The 19,996-nt window shown below is 53.6% G+C and overlaps 2 protein-coding genes across 2 annotated transcripts; both read left to right on the top strand.

Annotated features, from left to right (window-relative positions):
• The first annotated feature begins 285 nt into the window (after positions 1-285).
• Positions 286-7,182, top strand: LOC132086860 (serine/threonine-protein kinase PAK 3-like). Its single transcript, XM_059492799.1, has 13 exons — positions 286-364; positions 1,306-1,343; positions 1,782-1,908; positions 1,968-1,979; positions 2,879-3,013; positions 3,696-3,759; positions 4,393-4,441; positions 4,751-4,863; positions 5,122-5,239; positions 6,032-6,131; positions 6,403-6,599; positions 6,697-6,834; positions 7,081-7,182. Exons 1-13 carry the CDS (start codon positions 286-288, stop codon positions 7,180-7,182), a joined length of 1,272 nt encoding a protein of 423 aa, XP_059348782.1.
• A 3,241-nt stretch (positions 7,183-10,423) lies between these two features.
• On the top strand, positions 10,424-17,318 carry LOC132086956 (serine/threonine-protein kinase PAK 3-like). The gene is made up of 13 exons (XM_059492940.1): positions 10,424-10,502; positions 11,444-11,481; positions 11,920-12,046; positions 12,106-12,117; positions 13,017-13,151; positions 13,837-13,900; positions 14,534-14,582; positions 14,892-15,004; positions 15,264-15,381; positions 16,168-16,267; positions 16,539-16,735; positions 16,833-16,970; positions 17,217-17,318. The coding sequence occupies exons 1-13, from the start codon at positions 10,424-10,426 to the stop codon at positions 17,316-17,318; spliced, it is 1,272 nt and encodes a 423-aa protein (XP_059348923.1).
• Positions 17,319-19,996: the final 2,678 nt, after the last annotated feature.

The raw sequence follows: 19,996 nt of genomic DNA on the forward strand, positions 1-19,996 counted from the left end.
TTTCTTTTGCATCAGCTGTACACAAGGTTGTCTTGCTGGGCACAAGAAAGCCACAGAGCAGCTGCCATTGTGAGGTCAAGCCAGAGGTGCCACGTCACAGTGCTGTCAGCACAGCGTTGTCCCGGTGCGCGCCAGGCCTGGTCGTCCAGAGCAGCTCTTCCGCTGGCTCCCTGCAGGAGGATCCTTGTGCTCAAGGAGCTCTCAGCAGACGGCCTGCACCCCGAGAGGAGTCTTGGCTTTCCCTTGGCTGGCACTCAGCGTGCAAATGCGCACAGCACTGCCAAAATGATTGGGCAAGTCTGTGCCGCCGTTTGCACCATCTTTTCTGTTGTCTATTCTGGCTACTACCTGACCCAGCTGACTCGTAAGTAAAGGTTTCTCCTGGGGCTGGCATTGCCCGACTTTTGCTTGGCTCTGCTCTTTATGCCGCAGCAGTGGCCCAGTTTCTTTGGGAACAGAATGGCCGTGAAGGTGCCACCGCTTTGGTCAATGTCCTGCCAGCAGCATCAGCTACAAAGGGGGCATCTGTACTGGGTAGCGCGTGCAGACTATTTGCCATGCAACCTGCAGCGGTTGCCTTCCCTCCCCGGGAGAGTGCGTGGCAGCGGAGTCTGTCATTTCCTCAGCTTGCTGCTTCAAGCAAGACAAGCTGCAAATTGCAGACTCTGAGGGCAGATCCTCAGAAGTATTTCTACCAACTCAGTGGTTCTCTCCAGGAGTGAAGGAAAGCACCTTTTGCTCCATATTCTACCCCTTAGAGGCCTTGGCTGCATGACTTGAGCCTTTGATGCTGTGCCAAGACTGCGATTGCCTTGGCCATGCAGCACAAACTCCAGTGCAGGGAGGGTTTGCTGCTGAGCCCAGCAGCTGTTCCTGGGCTGCTTCAGCAGGGAGCTGCCACAGGGAAGGGACCCTTTGTGGAAGCTTTGCTGGGCTATCATCTTCAGCCAAGGGATGGGAATTAGGGCGTGCAATTTAAAAGAATGTATATGGAAAATGCAGGAAAGGGAAGCGGGAAATGTAGCTTGAGCTGTTAGGCACAAGAGAAGCTCAAAGTTTTGAAGAGCAGCGGGCATTTCCAGCACCGTCTTCCTATTTCTCTCTTGGCAAAAGAGGCCCAAATGTAGCCAGAGGCTCCTCTAGCGTCCTTCTTGTTCTCTTGCTTGCTGTGGGAAAGAGCTGTTGCTCCTGGAGGCATGTTGGGAAAGGGAAATGCTCTGTGTTGGGACTGCCTTGTGCTGTGGGAGTGGCCAGCACAGGCACTTTTCTAAGGGCCTCTGGTTCCTTTTGCTTTGCTGGCTGCAGGTCACCTGACACGCGGATGGAGACAAGCCTGTCCTTTGGTGAGTGGCAAAGGAAGCTGAGACGTTGCTGGCGTGTGAGAATTGTGCAGCAATTCTGCCAGCTTGGCCTGTTGCAGCCGAGTGTGGAGTGCCGGCGTGGGAGGCTGAAGGAAAGGCCAGCTGCCCGGTGGCATCAGCAGTAGCAAAGGGAGCACTGGCTGTTTGCTGATTTTCCAGTGAAAAGCCTTTCAAGAGATGAAAGGCAAAAGGGACAGCTCCAAGGCATCTTGCCGCTTCTAGGCAGCAGGGAAGCTCAAATGCACAGCAAGATGGAGTAGCAGCTCGTTCAGCCAGCTTCCTCGGCTTTGCGTGACTCAGAGGCCCACTTGTATCAAAGTCTATGATTTGCCCTTCTTCTGGGTGCTTTCCCAGCTCAATAGAAAGCAGCTCCTAAGGCACTGGCTTTTGCCCATCTCTCTCACTTCTGTCTGCCTGCAGGGCACAACAGCAGGGTCAGCAGCTCCTCTGGCTGCCTCTGTCATTGAGGAAGAGGATGAAGAGGAGCAAAGGAAGATGAAGCCTTCAGCCGCTGTCCCTTCACAGCCTGAACTTGCAGAGCCAGTAAGTGACAGCTGAGCTTGGCACTGCCTTTGGCGCACGGCCAGGCTACCCGTTTTGGAGCAGCCCTTGTTGCTCGTGGCTGAAGATGCTGGCAGCCGTGTGCCTGCTGTGACGTAGTGCGGCTTCAGGCAAGCTGGGGAGCCCTGGCCAATGGGTTCTGAAGTTTGACATTGAAGCTGGGATGCTGAGAGGGCGCCAGAGTGTCTCTTGGGATCAGACAGGAGGCAGCATTGAGTGACTCTCAGTGCAGGAGTCAGCCCCTTGTGCCCGTTGTCAGTGCAGGCTGCCTGTGGTCAGCGGACAGCGCGGCCCAAATACGCAGTTGACAGCCTTGCAGGGTACCTGGCAGACACTGGTCCCTGGAAGGGACCTGCTGTCTCCGTGGACTAATTAGCTTCAGGCTGTGCTTCACTTCCAGCCAGTCAGAGCAGAGTTTGGAGAGGAGAATCCTCGGCAGCCCTGCATTGTAAAAGGGCGGGTGGGTCTGGGCAGGGCTGGAAGGCGGCTCCCAAGGGCCGCTCTCTAAAGGCTGCCATAGAGAAGGGAAATCCGTGAAACAGATCAGAGAAGGGACACGCTGCGGGCTTCTGAGCAGACTGTTGCCTGCCAACTCCGGGCTGATTTCATTCCGGCCCAGGAAAAGACAGGAGGAGGAAAGCAGCGAGGCTCTGGGGCCCTGCTCTGATCTCTTTGTGGATTTGGCAGCCCCATCGATACCTTGTTGCCAGTGTCTTGCAGAAAAGCTGAACACGTGGAGCATGGAGGTGGTCGGGAGGGGCTGGATCCAAGTAGCCTTTGGGCTTCTCCCGAAGGTGCCTTTGAGAAGGGGACATGGGAACTGCTCCAGCTGGAGAGGCCTGGCCGTGGCTGGCAGCACCTTCCCAAGGCCTTGCTTTTGCTGTGCGCTTAGGGGGGGGCATGAGTGCCAGCCACCCTTCTGACGGGCAATCCTTTCTTGTCCCAGCGCAAGACAGGCTCTGCCATTCAACCTGGTGCCGCCGGACCAGCACGGCCTGCAGCAGCCAGCTCAAGCCCCGCTGCCGGCACTTCCTGCAGCAGCGCAGCCCAGCAGCCCGAGATGAGGGAGGAGCAGGGCCTGAAGACACTGAGTACGTCCGTCTGGTGCATTTCTTGTCTGCCAGAGCAGGGTCTTGTGCGAGTGTCTGGGTGTAGGCTGCGCCAGATGCTGGCCCTCAGTCTCAGAGGCACTTAGGCCTCTCTGCAGAAGGTGTTGTACTGCTCTGAGGAAGCGCGGCAGCGCTCAGGGAGTCCCTGCTGCCTGTGAGGGCGGCTGGGCCTGGCTTGGCCCTGCCTGGGCTGCCTTCTGGGCCAAAGACAAAAGCAGAGATTGTTTCTGCTTGAGCAGAAGGCTGGCACGTAGCAAGTGACTATTGCCCAGGGAGCTGTCTGGCCCCAGGTGTTTTCTGGCTCTGGTTCTTACTCCTCCTCCGGCCCAGACACTTTGTGCCCCTGGCAGTGGACCTGCCAGTGATGGTGGGTGTGACTGCGGAGGCAAAGGCCCTTGCTTACCTCTTAGGGCCCCCTTCTTAAGGGCTCATCATTTTGGCTTATCGCGTGAGATGCTGCTCTTGAAAGAAATCAAGGCCTTCTTGGAAAGGCCACCTGATGAAAGGTGGAGAAGATGGCCCTCCCACTTGCTGGTCTCAGCAGCTGGAAGCCGCGGGACCGCAAAGGGCCCAGAGCTGCGGGCAGTGGGGCTGCCTTTGGGACGCTCTGGGCAGCAGCGTCTCTGTGTGCGAGTGAGCGCCCTGCACTGCTTTTGTCTTTCAGGGAGCATCGTGAGTCCGGGCCGGCCAACGGGCAAATACACGGCATTTGAGGAACTCGGGCGAGGGTAAGCGTGACGTCAGCTCATTTTACAAAAGTGTGGGCCAGGTCTTTGGCTGGTGCAATATCAAGCGTGAAGTCAGGCAAGCTCCAATCATGGTCAGGCTCCGGCTTGACCTCGTGTCGCCTGCCTGGACTGCTCGGTCAGAGCAATGCAAAGGCCTCATCAAAGACAAGTTGATGCTGGCAGTGTCTTGCTTGCAGCAGTGAGGAGCAGGAGCTGGGAGAAGCCCTGGCCCTGCAGCTTTGTGGCCTGAAAGAGCACCTTGCCATCCAAGAAAGGTCAGATTGTCAAGGACAGTCTTCTGACTCAAATTGTTCTCCCTTTTTTGACACACACATGCATGCACACCCGCACAAGGAGAGAGTTCCCCTTAGGTTCTGAAATGACCTGGCAGGGTGTGCGCCTTGGAGATTTCCAGCGGCCCTTGGTCTTCATGCTGCACCTTAGTGTTCCCTTGGACAGCCTGCCCCGCATGGCAGAGGGCTCACGGGCTAACATGCTGTTGGCCGAAGAGATGCTGCAGCCAGGCATTTTTTCTAAGGAAGGCGTCCAGGCAGCCTGGGGAGATCTGCTGCCTGGGCTTGCTTTCACTGCCAGAGGGATAAAGGTCTCTTTCTGCTGCTTTTGTCTTTCTAGAGGGTTTGGAGCTGTTTATAAAGCCCTTGACACCAGCAGCGGACAACAGGTAAAGTGCCAAGAGCCCCACGCCATTTTGCAGCTCTGGAGCGCTTTGCCCGCTGCTGTGAGCTGTGCTTGGAGGTTTGGGTGGCAGCTCCATGTCTGCAGCAGGGGCTGTTCCTCTGAAATACAGTCTAGGCTCAGGGGGCAGAATGCATTTGGGATGGCTTTTGGTGCTTCTGCTAAGCTCTGCTGTCTAGTGACAAGGCACTTTGGCCCAGCGTGCTGCCTCATTGCACCAGCACTCGCTCCGTGCTCCTTGTGATCTCGAGCGGGGTGCGTCTTCTCAAGGTACCGGTGGCCAATGTCATTGCAGGTGGCAATCAAGATCATGTCACTCGAGGAGGAGATGTCCGAGGAGCTGGCTGCCAATGAAATCCTGGCCATGAGGGACAACAGGAGTCCCAATATCGTTACCTACTTAGACAGGTTGGCATATTCTGGTGTCAATGTAGCTTTAGCTGGTGCAAGCGCAAAGAGACGATGCCCTTTGGTCGCTGGCAGAGAACAGAGCTGGGGATGATTTCTCTGCATGTCTCCAGAGCGTGGGAGGAGGTGGAGCTGGTGTTCAACAGTCTCTTGTGGCACCCGTAGCTTGGAGAGCAGCTGCAAAAACCTGTCTCAGGCCCTGGGGTGACTGAGGCTATGCCCATTCTGTTGCTCCATGCCGTGGTTTTCTTCTTTCAGCTACCTGGTGGATGCGGAGCTCTGGCTGGCCATGGAGTTCATGGACGGCGGCACCTTGTTTGATGTGCTGAGGGCAGTGTACCTGGAGGAAGGACAGATAGGCGCTGTCTGTCGGGAGGTGAGGGATCCCGCTTGTGCTTGCCCAAGACTGCCCGGATGCTGCTTGTCAGCTGGAGCTTAAGGAGAGCCGAGATTTCTTGCTCTCACCTTTCTTTTGCTGCTGCTGCTGCTGCTGCTGCTGCTGCTGCTGCTGCTGCTGCTGTCACGCCACACAGGAGAAGAAAGAGCATGGGAAGTGTACTGCCTGCCGGTGCCCTCGCACTCCTCAGGCTCTGTTCTTGCACTCTTCCATCCTGTCTGTCCTCTGGCCTTGGTGCTCGCTCACTGGCTCAATTTCTCTTTCTTCCTCTTCTCAGCTTTGCCTGGGAATGTTTGCCTGGAGCCTGTCTGTCTGTCCTACATTGCTTGCCACTGGAAGGCAGCATGCGGGTGGCAGAATTTCAAGCTAAGGGCAAAGAGCTGTCCTCAGCTTCAAAGGCTACCATTGCAGCCTGCATGGCGATGCATTGTGGAACAGCTCGAAGGTGCTGCTGTCACCAGCAGCTTCCTCTTCTGCTGCCACTAGGCTTCCCCAAAATTCTTTGCCGTGCCGCCTCCCAGCCAAAGGTGGCGCGCTTCCTACCCAAGGCCGGTGGAACTTTTGGGAGCCCAGATGCCTTTGCTTGGAAATCTAGAAAAAACTTCCAAGAGTGTTGAAGCAGCAAGCTCTTCATGGTGACAGCAGCGTGATGTTTTGCCCTCGCTCACAATTCCCTGAGAAAGCCGCCAATCCCCTTGAGCTCTTTCCTTGCGGGTGGGATGAAATCAGATCCTGCAGGTTAACTTTCCCTCCCTCCTTTTTCTCTCTCAGTGCCTGCAAGGACTGCATTTCCTTCATTCCCGCCAAGTCATCCACAGAGACATCAAAAGTTGCAACGTCCTGGTGGGCACGGACGGATCCGTCAAGTTGGGTGGGTATCCCTGCTGGGCTGCAGCATGTCCAGCATATGCCGTGTGCTTGCATTTTGGTGACGGCCAGTGGGGCAGAAGCGCGGCTTGGCCAGTGCGTGAATCGTCAGGGTGTTTTTGAAGCGGCCGATGCCTTATTTGCCTGGCTCCAGGCACGTGGAAGGAGAGCTCAGCTGCTTTTTCAGTTAGATTCAGCATGGCCTGGTCAGGGCAATGGTTTTGGCTGCTTTGCCAGTGGTAGCTGGCTTTGACAGGCTTTGTTTTTGTCCTCAGGTGACTTTGGCCTCTGTGCTCAGCTCAGCCCTGAGCACAGCAAGCGCAGCTCCAGCGTCGGCACTCCCAGCTGGATGGCACCGGAGGTGGTGAGAGGAGAAGCCTACGGCCCCAAAGTGGACATCTGGTCCCTGGGGATCATGGGGCTGGAAATGGTGGAAGGGGAAGCTCCTTACCAGCGGGAAGCCCGTCTCCGGGTAAGGTGCAGCTTAGCAAGAGGGCTCTGTGTGGAGAGAGCTGTGTGTGGCTAGCAAAGGAGCAGGTGGAGTGTCCTCTTGCATCCATGTGCTGTAGGTTTTTGAACTGCTAGAAAGGAACGGGCCCCCAAAACTGCAGAACCCCAGGCACCACTCGGCTCTCCTGCGCGACTTCCTCCGCTGCTGCCTGCAGGCAGATGAGGACAGGCGCTGGTCTGCCCAGGAGCTCCTACAGGTAAGAAAAAGCAAAGGGGCAAAAAGCCCTGGCAGCTGAGGACACCTGCATGAAGGGATGAGGAGGAGGAGGAGTGTGGGCCACGTGGCACAGAAAGCTGCCAGGACAGGAAGGCGCAGGGGGACATGCTGCCCTCAGTGCTCTTTGTGTGTCTTGCTGGTAGCCAGGGAATCCTGCTTGAGCCCGCAGGCTCAAGTGATCCTGGAAAGTAAGAGTTCCTTTCTTTGTTCTTTTTCCTCTGGGCAGCATCCCTTCGTGACCTCAGGCGATCCTGCCTCCAGCCTGGCTGCTCTGATCATCTCAGCCAAGCAAGTGCAGGAAGACTGGAGAGGAGACACCTGCGCCTGAGGAGGCCCTGATGCCCCGCCAGCCAAGAGGAGGGAAAAGGGGATGTGTCATCTTTAGGCAGAGCTTCAGCCATCCCCCGAGGTTGAAGAGGAGCTGTGCCGTAGCTAGGAAACATGATAGTGTAGATATTTGCTCAGTTTAGCTGTTAGGTTAGCTGTTAGGTTAGGTTGGGTTAGGTTAGCATTAGGTTGGATTAGATGAGGTTAGGTTAGGTTAGGTTAGATATGTTGTTAGGTTCAATTTAAAGCTCTGTTGTTTTTCTTTCTGCAAAAGATGAAAATTGAAAAAAATTAGGAACTATAGGGATCAACTTTTAAGAACTATAGAACGTAGACAGCTTGGATAGTAGAGGATTGTTTAGCTTAGGATAGAGTGTTGTTAATTTAGGGAAGCTTTGAAGTAGAAATGAAAGAATTGTCATAATAAGAATTAAGCAGTGAGAGGAAAAGCTGGGCTGCGGCAGAACTGGAGCCTGCAGGCGCTCCAAGCTGTCAGCCTGAGCAGGCCACCTGCAGGACAGAATGATGAAGATGAAGAAGCAGCGAGGGGATACTTTGTTTCAGCCCGAGTGTCAATAAAAGTCGAAAATATCCAGAGTGTTGTAAGACTCCCTTCCTTGCCAGGCTGTAGCTAAGTGGACAGTCCCTTTCAGAGGCCCAAAGAACATAGTGAGGTAAGCAGCTTTGCTTACCTGAAGTGTGGCATGCCTGTGGGAAGCTGAGAGACCTACAGGTAATGAACACCAGGTAATGAGCTGCCATTCAGGACAGCACTAGAAGGCAGATGTGCAGTCCTTTCTGGGCCTCTTGTCTTGAGCAGATGTCAGGCTGATCAGCAGCAATCACCATTTTGTTGCCACCCTCCTCTCACTATGTCACCTGTGGGATGGAATGGCATTCTCACAGCGGCAGCATCTGGCATTTCCTCCCTGCTTCTCTTTTCCCCGCTTTTCACCCCAGACCCCCAGGGACCCTCTGGGCCAGCCTCATCCCCTACAGGGGTGTGCAACCACCAGGGCCTCCTGCAGAGCCCCATTCCCACTCTGCTGCCTCCTTGGCCTTTTCCCACCTCTGGGCCAGCCTGCTGTTGCCAGGTGTTGGAAACATGCACACAGCATAGCACACCTGTCATTGAGCAATTTGATGCAGGAGCCCCTGCTGAGCACGGCTCCCCACCCCGGCCCTTTTCCCACCCAGCTGTGGCTCCATTTCGCCTCCATCTGCTGGCATACCCACTGTGAGGGACTGCTCAGGGACTGGATACTCCTTGAATGTTGCCCACAGGCCTGATTTCCACACCTCCCCATTCCTCCTACCCCTAAGGCTGCCTCAGCCGTCTGAACACAAGTTTTCTTACTCTAATGGCTTCCTGTGCTTTACTTGATACTGTAAGCAGAAGTACACCGTTTTGATTGTCTTTCTTCTAGAATTAATAAAAATAAGTTTGAAGTACTCCTAGATTTTGCCATTGAAAACTTGAGGCAAGTGCACAAAGTAGAGAAGCTTTCTGTGCAGCTTTTCAGTTAATTTGAGGTCCCCTTACTCTTCACTCACTTTCAGCATATCTGTTGATTTTCCTTTGCTCTCATCTTTTAAGCTTCATCCCTTGTCTATCGATCTGCAAAAATAGCCTGTAAACCCAACGCAAATTTACTATCCTTTGTATTTTTCCTCTTCTGGAAAAGCTGAGGCTCGTGTGATCTTCTCCTGTGATCTAGACTTTGATTCCAATCTTGGCTCTGCCGAAGTGCAGAACAAATGTAATTTATTGCCTGCTAGTGTGATCTGCTAGCAAAGGTCACATTTAGAGCTAAGCATGATGCTTCTCTCCCTCCGTTGAATACACATCTTTGTGTCAAGGCCTGGTGACTTCCAGGAGCACCTGGAAGCTACTGCCAAGGACAAAAGTCTCACTCTTGCTGGTTTTGACACTGATTTGTTGGGAGGATTTTGATCTACGTCGACAGTGATCTACAGGAACTGGATCCTTGACACCAAGTGCCTTCAAGCAACATCTCTAAGCAGAGTGGGCAATGAAGTCCAGATACTAATGAGTTGTGGTTTGTTTTAACTCTGTCTAACATATGGTACACTATCCCAAAACATGTTATTTTTGAGTGCTTCAGGCATTTAAAACTTAGGCTTATTCTTGTCAACACTTTTCTTTCCTCTCTTCAGAAATCTGCATGTCCAGCTACTAATTTCTTTCTCAGCTTGTTGAAAAGTTACCAGTCAGACAAGACTTGTTTCTTGACCCAGAGATGGGGCAAGCGTCACCGTTAGGCCGGACGTGGCATACACACGTGATCAAGGGTCCAAGAAGAAAAAGGTTTGTTTGTTTTATTCTGCATGTTCTCCAGCTTATACACTCTTAACAAAGCGTGATCTCAAGTCACTAACTACATCACAATAACTTCTTCTATCCATTGGTGCAAAGCAATTAACGTCAATACAACTGGCAAAAGTTTTACAGAAATTTATAAGGCACGTATGCATATCTACTTCAGCACCTAGTCTAGCATACGCAACTTTTCCTGAATCTCTTCTAATGGGTTTCCATGCTGACGGCCTTGTCTTCTTCCTTGCTATGGATACACTCAAAAACCATCAACTGCTATTTCTTCCATGAACTCGGCTTTGCTTGCAGGCCAGCTGTCAAGCCCCTCCATAGGTCAGCATGCACCCGCGTGCTCAAGGAGCAACTGCAGCCTACAATAGTCCTGGAAATTTATTATCTTTGCTTCGTTTGCCATCTAAATGTCACTGAAGAAGTTAGGCTTTTCCAAACCAGCTAGGATGCCACCTAGAAGAAGCAGACTTGCTTTCAGTCAAAGCTTTTGGGACCAAGAGTCATGTTTGCTTGCATTGCTTGGATGCCGCTTGGATTGGCGCATTTTCTGAGTTCCCCTGGCATGCCTTGAGCACTGCCTTTGTGAGTGAGGAGAATTTCCCAGGCTTTTCTTTTGCATCAGCTGTACACAAGGTTGTCTTGCTGGGCACAAGAAAGCCACAGAGCAGCTGCCATTGTGAGGTCAAGCCAGAGGTGCCACGTCACAGTGCTGTCAGCACAGCGTTGTCCCGGTGCGCGCCAGGCCTGGTCGTCCAGAGCAGCTCTTCCGCTGGCTCCCTGCAGGAGGATCCTTGTGCTCAAGGAGCTCTCAGCAGACGGCCTGCACCCCGAGAGGAGTCTTGGCTTTCCCTTGGCTGGCACTCAGCGTGCAAACGCGCACAGCACTGCCAAAATGATTGGGCAAGTCTGTGCCGCCGTTTGCACCATCTTTTCTGTTGTCTATTCTGGCTACTACCTGACCCAGCTGACTCGTAAGTAAAGGTTTCTCCTGGGGCTGGCATTGCCCGACTTTTGCTTGGCTCTGCTCTTTATGCCGCAGCAGTGGCCCAGTTTCTTTGGGAACAGAATGGCCGTGAAGGTGCCACTGCTTTGGTCAATGTCCTGCCAGCAGCATCAGCTACAAAGGGGGCATCTGTACTGGGTAGCGCATGCAGACTATTTGCCATGCAACCTGCAGCGGTTGCCTTCCCTCCCCGGGAGAGTGCGTGGCAGCGGAGTCTGTCATTTCCTCAGCTTGCTGCTTCAAGCAAGACAAGCTGCAAATTGCAGACTCTGAGGGCAGATCCTCAGAAGTATTTCTACCAACTCAGTGGTTCTCTCCAGGAGTGAAGGAAAGCACCTTTTGCTCCATATTCTACCCCTTAGAGGCCTTGGCTGCATGACTTGAGCCTTTGACGCTGTGCCAAGACTGCGATTGCCTTGGCCATGCAGCACAAACTCCAGTGCAGGGAGGGTTTGCTGCTGAGCCCAGCAGCTGTTCCTGGGCTGCTTCAGCAGGGAGCTGCCACAGGGAAGGGACCCTTTGTGGAAGCTTTGCTGGGCTATCATCTTCAGCCAAGGGATGGGAATTAGGGCGTGCAATTTAAAAGAATGTATATGGAAAATGCAGGAAAGGGAAGAGGGAAATGTAGCTTGAGCTGTTAGGCACAAGAGAAGCTCAAAGTTTTGAAGAGCAGCGGGCATTTCCAGCACCGTCTTCCTATTTCTCTCTTGGCAAAAGAGGCCCAAATGTAGCCAGAGGCTCCTCTAGCGTCCTTCTTGTTCTCTTGCTTGCTGTGGGAAAGAGCTGTTGCTCCTGGAGGCATGTTGGGAAAGGGAAATGCTCTGTGTTGGGACTGCCTTGTGCTGTGGGAGTGGCCAGCACAGGCACTTTTCTAAGGGCCTCTGCTTCCTTTTGCCTTGCTGGCTGCAGGTCACCTGACACGCGGATGGAGACAAGCCTGTCCTTTGGTGAGTGGCAAAGGAAGCTGAGACGTTGCTGGCGTGTGAGAATTGTGCAGCAATTCTGCCAGCTTGGCCTGTTGCAGCCGAGTGTGGAGTGCCGGCGTGGGAGGCTGAAGGAAAGGCCAGCTGCCCGGTGGCATCAGCAGTAGCAAAGGGAGCACTGGCTGTTTGCTGATTTTCCAGTGAAAAGCCTTTCAAGAGATGAAAGGCAAAAGGGACAGCTCCAAGGCATCTTGCTGCTTCTAGGCAGCAGGGAAGCTCAAATGCACAGCAAGATGGAGTAGCAGCTCGTTCAGCCAGCTTCCTCGGCTTTGCGTGACTCAGAGGCCCACTTGTATCAAAGTCTATGATTTGCCCTTCTTCTGGGTGCTTTCCCAGCTCAATAGAAAGCAGCTCCTAAGGCACTGGCTTTTGCCCATCTCTCTCACTTCTGTCTGCCTGCAGGGCACAACAGCAGGGTCAGCAGCTCCTCTGGCTGCCTCTGTCATTGAGGAAGAGGATGAAGAGGAGCAAAGGAAGATGAAGCCTTCAGCCGCTGTCCCTTCACAGCCTGAAATTGCAGAGCCAGTAAGTGACAGCTGAGCTTGGCACTGCCTTTGGCGCACGGCCAGGCTACCCGTTTTGGAGCAGCCCTTGTTGCTCGTGGCTGAAGATGCTGGCAGCCGTGTGCCTGCTGTGACGTAGTGCGGCTTCAGGCAAGCTGGGGAGCCCTGGCCAATGGGTTCTGAAGTTTGACATTGAAGCTGGGATGCTGAGAGGGCGCCAGAGTGTCTCTTGGGATCAGACAGGAGGCAGCATTGAGTGACTCTCAGTGCAGGAGTCAGCCCCTTGTGCCCGTTGTCAGTGCAGGCTGCCTGTGGTCAGCGGACAGCGCGGCCCAAATACGCAGTTGACAGCCTTGCAGGGTACCTGGCAGATACTGGCCCCTGGAAGGGACCTGCTGTCTCCGTGGACTAATTAGCTTCAGGCTGTGCTTCACTTCCAGCCGGTCAGAGCAGAGTTTGGAGAGGAGAATCCTCGGCAGCCCTGCATTGTAAAAGGGCGGGTGGGTCTGGGCAGGGCTGGAAGGCGGCTCCCAAGGGCCGCTCTCTAAAGGCTGCCATAGAGAAGGGAAATCCGTGAAACAGATCAGAGAAGGGACACGCTGCGGGCTTCTGAGCAGACTGTTGCCTGCCAACTCCGGGCTGATTTCATTCCGGCCCAGGAAAAGACAGGAGGAGGAAAGCAGCGAGGCTCTGGGGCCCTGCTCTGATCTCTTTGTGGATTTGGCAGCCCCATCGATACCTTGTTGCCAGTGTCTTGCAGAAAAGCTGAACGCGTGGAGCATGGAGGTGGTCGGGAGGGGCTGGATCCAAGTAGCCTTTGGGCTTCTCCCGAAGGTGCCTTTGAGAAGGGGACATGGGAACTGCTCCAGCTGGAGAGGCCTGGCCGTGGCTGGCAGCACCTTCCCAAGGCCTTGCTTTTGCTGTGCGCTTAGGGGGGGGCATGAGTGCCAGCCACCCTTCTGACGGGCAATCCTTTCTTGTCCCAGCGCAAGACAGGCTCTGCCATTCAACCTGGTGCCGCCGGACCAGCATGGCCTGCAGCAGCCAGCTCAAGCCCCGCTGCCGGCACTTCCTGCAGCAGCGCAGCCCAGCAGCCCGAGATGAGGGAGGAGCAGGGCCTGAAGACACTGAGTACGTCCGTCTGGTGCATTTCTTGTCTGCCAGAGCAGGGTCTTGTGCGAGTGTCTGGGTGTAGGCTGCGCCAGATGCTGGCCCTCAGTCTCAGAGGCACTTAGGCCTCTCTGCAGAAGGTGTTGTACTGCTCTGAGGAAGCGCGGCAGCGCTCAGGGAGTCCCTGCTGCCTGTGAGGGCGGCTGGGCCTGGCTTGGCCCTGCCTGGGCTGCCTTCTGGGCCAAAGACAAAAGCAGAGATTGTTTCTGCTTGAGCAGAAGGCTGGCACGTAGCAAGTGACTATTGCCCAGGGAGCTGTCTGGCCCCAGGTGTTTTCTGGCTCTGGTTCTTACTCCTCCTCCGGCCCAGACACTTTGTGCCCCTGGCAGTGGACCTGCCAGTGATGGTGGGTGTGACTGCGGAGGCAGCAAAGGCCCTTGCTTACCTCTTAGGGCCCCCTTCTTAAGGGCTCATCATTTTGGCTTATCGCGTGAGATGCTGCTCTTGAAAGAAATCAAGGCCTTCTTGGAAAGGCCACCTGATGAAAGGTGGAGAAGATGGCCCTCCCACTTGCTGGTCTCAGCAGCTGGAAGCCGCGGGACCGCAAAGGGCCCAGAGCTGCGGGCAGTGGGGCTGCCTTTGGGACGCTCTGGGCAGCGGCGTCTCTGTGTGCGAGTGAGCGCCCTGCACTGCTTTTGTCTTTCAGGGAGCATCGTGAGTCCGGGCCGGCCAACGGGCAAATACACGGCATTTGAGGAACTCGGGCGAGGGTAAGCGTGACGTCAGCTCATTTTACAAAAGTGTGGGCCAGGTCTTTGGCTGGTGCAATATCAAGCGTGAAGTCAGGCAAGCTCCAATTATGGTCAGGCTCCGGCTTGACCTCATGTCGCCTGCCTGGACTGCTCGGTCAGAGCAATGCAAAGGCCTCATCAAAGACAAGTTGATGCTGGCAGTGTCTTGCTTGCAGCAGTGAGGAGCAGGAGCTGGGAGAAGCCCTGGCCCTGCAGCTTTGTGGCCTGAAAGAGCACCTTGCCATCCAAGAAAGGTCAGATTGTCAAGGACAGTCTTCTGACTCAAATTGTTCTCCCTTTTTTGACACACACATGCATGCACACCCGCACAAGGAGAGAGTTCCCCTTAGGTTCTGAAATGACCTGGCAGGGTGTGCGCCTTGGAGATTTCCAGCGGCCCTTGGTCTTCATGCTGCACCTTAGTGTTCCCTTGGACAGCCTGCCCCGCATGGCAGAGGGCTCACGGGCTAACATGCTGTTGGCCGAAGAGATGCTGCAGCCAGGCATTTTTTCTAAGGAAGGCGTCCAGGCAGCCTGGGGAGATCTGCTGCCTGGGCTTGCTTTCACTGCCAGAGGGATAAAGGTCTCTTTCTGCTGCTTTTGTCTTTCTAGAGGGTTTGGAGCTGTTTATAAAGCCCTTGACACCAGCAGCGGACAACAGGTAAAGTGCCAAGAGCCCCACGCCATTTTGCAGCTCTGGAGCGCTTTGCCCGCTGCTGTGAGCTGTGCTTGGAGGTTTGGGTGGCAGCTCCATGTCTGCAGCAGGGGCTGTTCCTCTGAAATACAGTCTAGGCTCAGGGGGCAGAATGCATTTGGGATGGCTTTTGGTGCTTCTGCTAAGCTCTGCTGTCTAGTGACAAGGCACTTTGGCCCAGCGTGCTGCCTCATTGCACCAGCACTCGCTCCGTGCTCCTTGTGATCTCGAGCGGGGTGCGTCTTCTCAAGGTACCGGTGGCCAATGTCATTGCAGGTGGCAATCAAGATCATGTCACTCGAGGAGGAGATGTCCGAGGAGCTGGCTGCCAATGAAATCCTGGCCATGAGGGACAACAGGAGTCCCAATATCGTTACCTACTTAGACAGGTTGGCATATTCTGGTGTCAATGTAGCTTTTAGCTGGTGCAAGCGCAAAGAGACGATGCCCTTTGGTCGCTGGCAGAGAACAGAGCTGGGGATGATTTCTCTGCATGTCTCCAGAGCGTGGGAGGAGGTGGAGCTGGTGTTCAACAGTCTCTTGTGGCACCCGTAGCTTGGAGAGCAGCTGCAAAAACCTGTCTCAGGCCCTGGGGTGACTGAGGCTATGCCCATTCTGTTGCTCCATGCCGTGGTTTTCTTCTTTCAGCTACCTGGTGGATGCGGAGCTCTGGCTGGCCATGGAGTTCATGGACGGCGGCACCTTGTTTGATGTGCTGAGGGCAGTGTACCTGGAGGAAGGACAGATAGGCGCTGTCTGTCGGGAGGTGAGGGATCCCGCTTGTGCTTGCCCAAGACTGCCCGGATGCTGCTTGTCAGCTGGAGCTTAAGGAGAGCCGAGATTTCTTGCTCTCACCTTTCTTTTGCTGCTGCTGCTGCTGCTGCTGCTGCTGCTGCTGCTGCTGTCACGCCACACAGGAGAAGAAAGAGCATGGGAAGTGTACTGCCTGCCGGTGCCCTCGCACTCCTCAGGCTCTGTTCTTGCACTCTTCCATCCTGTCTGTCCTCTGGCCTTGGTGCTCGCTCACTGGCTCAATTTCTCTTTCTTCCTCTTCTCAGCTTTGCCTGGGAATGTTTGCCTGGAGCCTGTCTGTCTGTCCTACATTGCTTGCCACTGGAAGGCAGCATGCGGGTGGCAGAATTTCAAGCTAAGGGCAAAGAGCTGTCCTCAGCTTCAAAGGCTACCATTGCAGCCTGCATGGCGATGCATTGTGGAACAGCTCGAAGGTGCTGCTGTCACCAGCAGCTTCCTCTTCTGCTGCCACTAGGCTTCCCCAAAATTCTTTGCCGTGCCGCCTCCCAGCCAAAGGTGGCGCGCTTCCTACCCAAGGCCGGTGGAACTTTTGGGAGCCCAGATGCCTTTGCTTGGAAATCTAGAAAAAACTTCCAAGAGTGTTGAAGCAGCAAGCTCTTCATGGTGACAGCAGCGTGATGTTTTGCCCTCGCTCACAATTCCCTGAGAAAGCCGCCAATCCCCTTGAGCTCTTTCCTTGCGGGTGGGATGAAATCAGATCCTGCAGGTTAACTTTCCCTCCCTCCTTTTTCTCTCTCAGTGCCTGCAAGGACTGCATTTCCTTCATTCCCGCCAAGTCATCCACAGAGACATCAAAAGTTGCAACGTCCTGGTGGGCACGGACGGATCCGTCAAGTTGGGTGGGTATCCCTGCTGGGCTGCAGCATGTCCAGCATATGCCGTGTGCTTGCATTTTGGTGACGGCCAGTGGGGCAGAAGCGCGGCTTGGCCAGTGCGTGAATCGTCAGGGTGTTTTTGAAGCGGCCGATGCCTTATTTGCCTGGCTCCAGGCACGTGGAAGGAGAGCTCAGCTGCTTTTTCAGTTAGATTCAGCATGGCCTGGTCAGGGCAATGGTTTTGGCTGCTTTGCCAGTGGTAGCTGGCTTTGACAGGCTTTGTTTTTGTCCTCAGGTGACTTTGGCCTCTGTGCTCAGCTCAGCCCTGAGCACAGCAAGCGCAGCTCCAGCGTCGGCACTCCCAGCTGGATGGCACCGGAGGTGGTGAGAGGAGAAGCCTACGGCCCCAAAGTGGACATCTGGTCCCTGGGGATCATGGGGCTGGAAATGGTGGAAGGGGAAGCTCCTTACCAGCGGGAAGCCCGTCTCCGGGTAAGGTGCAGCTTAGCAAGAGGGCTCTGTGTGGAGAGAGCTGTGTGTGGCTAGCAAAGGAGCAGGTGGAGTGTCCTCTTGCATCCATGTGCTGTAGGTTTTTGAACTGCTAGAAAGGAACGGGCCCCCAAAACTGCAGAACCCCAGGCACCACTCGGCTCTCCTGCGCGACTTCCTCCGCTGCTGCCTGCAGGCAGATGAGGACAGGCGCTGGTCTGCCCAGGAGCTCCTACAGGTAAGAAAAAGCAAAGGGGCAAAAAGCCCTGGCAGCTGAGGACACCTGCATGAAGGGATGAGGAGGAGGAGGAGTGTGGGCCACGTGGCACAGAAAGCTGCCAGGACAGGAAGGCGCAGGGGGACATGCTGCCCTCAGTGCTCTTTGTGTGTCTTGCTGGTAGCCAGGGAATCCTGCTTGAGCCCGCAGGCTCAAGTGATCCTGGAAAGTAAGAGTTCCTTTCTTTGTTCTTTTTCCTCTGGGCAGCATCCCTTCGTGACCTCAGGCGATCCTGCCTCCAGCCTGGCTGCTCTGATCATCTCAGCCAAGCAAGTGCAGGAAGACTGGAGAGGAGACACCTGCGCCTGAGGAGGCCCTGATGCCCCGCCAGCCAAGAGGAGGGAAAAGGGGATGTGTCATCTTTAGGCAGAGCTTCAGCCATCCCCTGAGGTTGAAGAGGAGCTGTGCCGTAGCTAGGAAACATGATAGTGTAGATATTTGCTCAGTTTAGCTGTTAGGTTAGCTGTTAGGTTAGCTGTTAGGTTAGCTGTTAGGTTAGGTTAGCATTAGGTTGGATTAGATGAGGTTAGGTTAGGTTAGGTTAGATATGTTGTTAGGTTCAATTTAAAGCTCTGTTGTTTTTCTTTCTGCAAAAGATGAAAATTGAAAAAAATTAGGAACTATAGGGATCAACTTTTAAGAACTATAGAACGTAGACAGCTTGGATAGTAGAGGATTGTTTAGCTTAGGATAGAGTGTTGTTAATTTAGGGAAGCTTTGAAGTAGAAATGAAAGAATTGTCATAATAAGAATTAAGCAGTGAGAGGAAAAGCTGGGCTGCAGCAGAACTGGAGCCTGCAGGCGCTCCAAGCTGTCAGCCTGAGCAGGCCACCTGCAGGACAGAATGATGAAGATGAAGAAGCAGCGAGGGGATACTTTGTTTCAGCCCGAGTGTCAATAAAAGTCGAAAATATCCAGAGTGTTGTAAGACTCCCTTCCTTGCCAGGCTGTAGCTAAGTGGACAGTCCCTTTCAGAGGCCCAAAGAACATAGTGAGGTAAGCAGCTTTGCTTACCTGAAGTGTGGCATGCCTGTGGGAAGCTGAGAGACCTACAGGTAATGAACACCAGGTAATGAGCTGCCATTCAGGACAGCACTAGGAGGCAGATGTGCAGTCCTTTCTGGGCCTCTTGTCTTGAGCAGATGTCAGGCTGATCAGCAGCAATCACCATTTTGTTGCCACCCTCCTCTCACTATGTCACCTGTGGGATGGAATGGCATTCTCACAGCGGCAGCATCTGGCATTTCCTCCCTGCTTCTCTTTTCCCCGCTTTTCACCCCAGACCCCCAGGGACCCTCTGGGCCAGCCTCATCCCCTACAGGGGTGTGCAACCACCAGGGCCTCCTGCAGAGCCCCATTCCCACTCTGCTGCCTCCTTGGCCTTTTCCCACCTCTGGGCCAGCCTGCTGTTGCCAGGTGTTGGAAACATGCACACAGCATAGCACACCTGTCATTGAGCAATTTGATGCAGGAGCCCCTGCTGAGCACGGCTCCCCACCCCGGCCCTTTTCCCACCCAGCTGTGGCTCCATTTCGCCTCCATCTGCTGGCATACCCACTGTGAAGGACTGCTCAGGGACTGGATGCTCCTTGAATGTTGCCCACAGGCCTGATTTCCACGCCTCCCCATTCCTCCTACCCCTAAGGCTGCCTCAGCCGTCTGAACACAAGTTTTCTTACTCTAATGGCTTCCTGTGCTTTACTTGATACTGTAAGCAGAAGTACACCGTTTTGATTGTCTTTCTTCTAGAATTAATAATAATAAGTTTGAAGTACTCCTAGATTTTGCCATTGAAAACTTGAGGCAAGTGCACAAAGTAGAGAAGCTTTCTGTGCAGCTTTTCAGTTAATTTGAGGTCCCCTTACTCTTCACTCACTTTCAGCATATCTGTTGATTTTCCTTTGCTCTCATCTTTTAAGCTTCATCCCTTGTCTATCGATCTGCAAAAATAGCCTGTAAACCCAACGCAAATTTACTATCCTTTGTATTTTTCCTCTTCTGGAAAAGCTGAGGCTCGTGTGATCTTCTCCTGTGATCTAGACTTTGATTCCCATCTTGGCTCTGCCGAAGTGCAGAACAAATGTAATTTATTGCCTGCTAGTGTGATCTGCTAGCAAAGGTCACATTTAGAGCTAAGTATGATGCTTCTCTCCCTCCGTTGAATACACATCTTTGTGTCAAGGCCTGGTGACTTCCAGGAGCACCTGGAAGCTACTGCCAAGGACAAAAGTCTCACTCTTGCTGGTTTTGACACTGATTTGTTGGGAGGATTTTGATCTACGTCGACAGTGATCTACAGGAACTGGATCCTTGACACCAAGTGCCTTCAAGCAACATCTCTAAGCAGAGTGGGCAATGAAGTCCAGATACTAATGAGTTGTCGTTTGTTTTAACTCTGTCTAACATATGGTACACTATCCCAAAACATGTTATTTTTGAGTGCTTCAGGCATTTAAAACTTAGGTTTATTCTTGTCAACACTTTTCTTTCCTCTCTTCAGAAATCTGCATGTCCAGCTACTAATTTCTTTCTCAGCTTGTTGAAAAGTTACCAGTCAGACAAGATTTGTTTCTTGACCCAGAGATGGGGCAAGCGTCACCGTTAGGCCGGACGTGGCATACACACGTGATCAAGGGTCCAAGAAGAAAAAGGTTTGTTTGTTTTATTCTGCATGTTCTCCAGCTTATACACTCTTAACAAAGCGTGATCTCAAGTCACTAACTACATCACAATAACTTCTTCTATCCATCGGTGCAAAGCAATTAACGTCAATACAACTGGCAAAAGTTTTACAGAAATTTATAAGGCACGTATGCACATCTACTTCAGCACCTAGTCTAGCATACGCAACTTTTCCTGAATCTCTTCTAATGGGTTTCCATGCTGACGGCCTTGTCTTCTTCCTTGCTATGGATACACTCAAAAACCATCAACTGCTATTTCTTCCATGAACTCGGCTTTGCTTGCAGGCCAGCTGTCAAGCCCCT

Source organism: Ammospiza nelsoni, chromosome Z, assembly GCF_027579445.1.
Source record: "Ammospiza nelsoni isolate bAmmNel1 chromosome Z, bAmmNel1.pri, whole genome shotgun sequence".
NCBI classification, from domain to species: Eukaryota; Metazoa; Chordata; class Aves; order Passeriformes; family Passerellidae; genus Ammospiza; species Ammospiza nelsoni.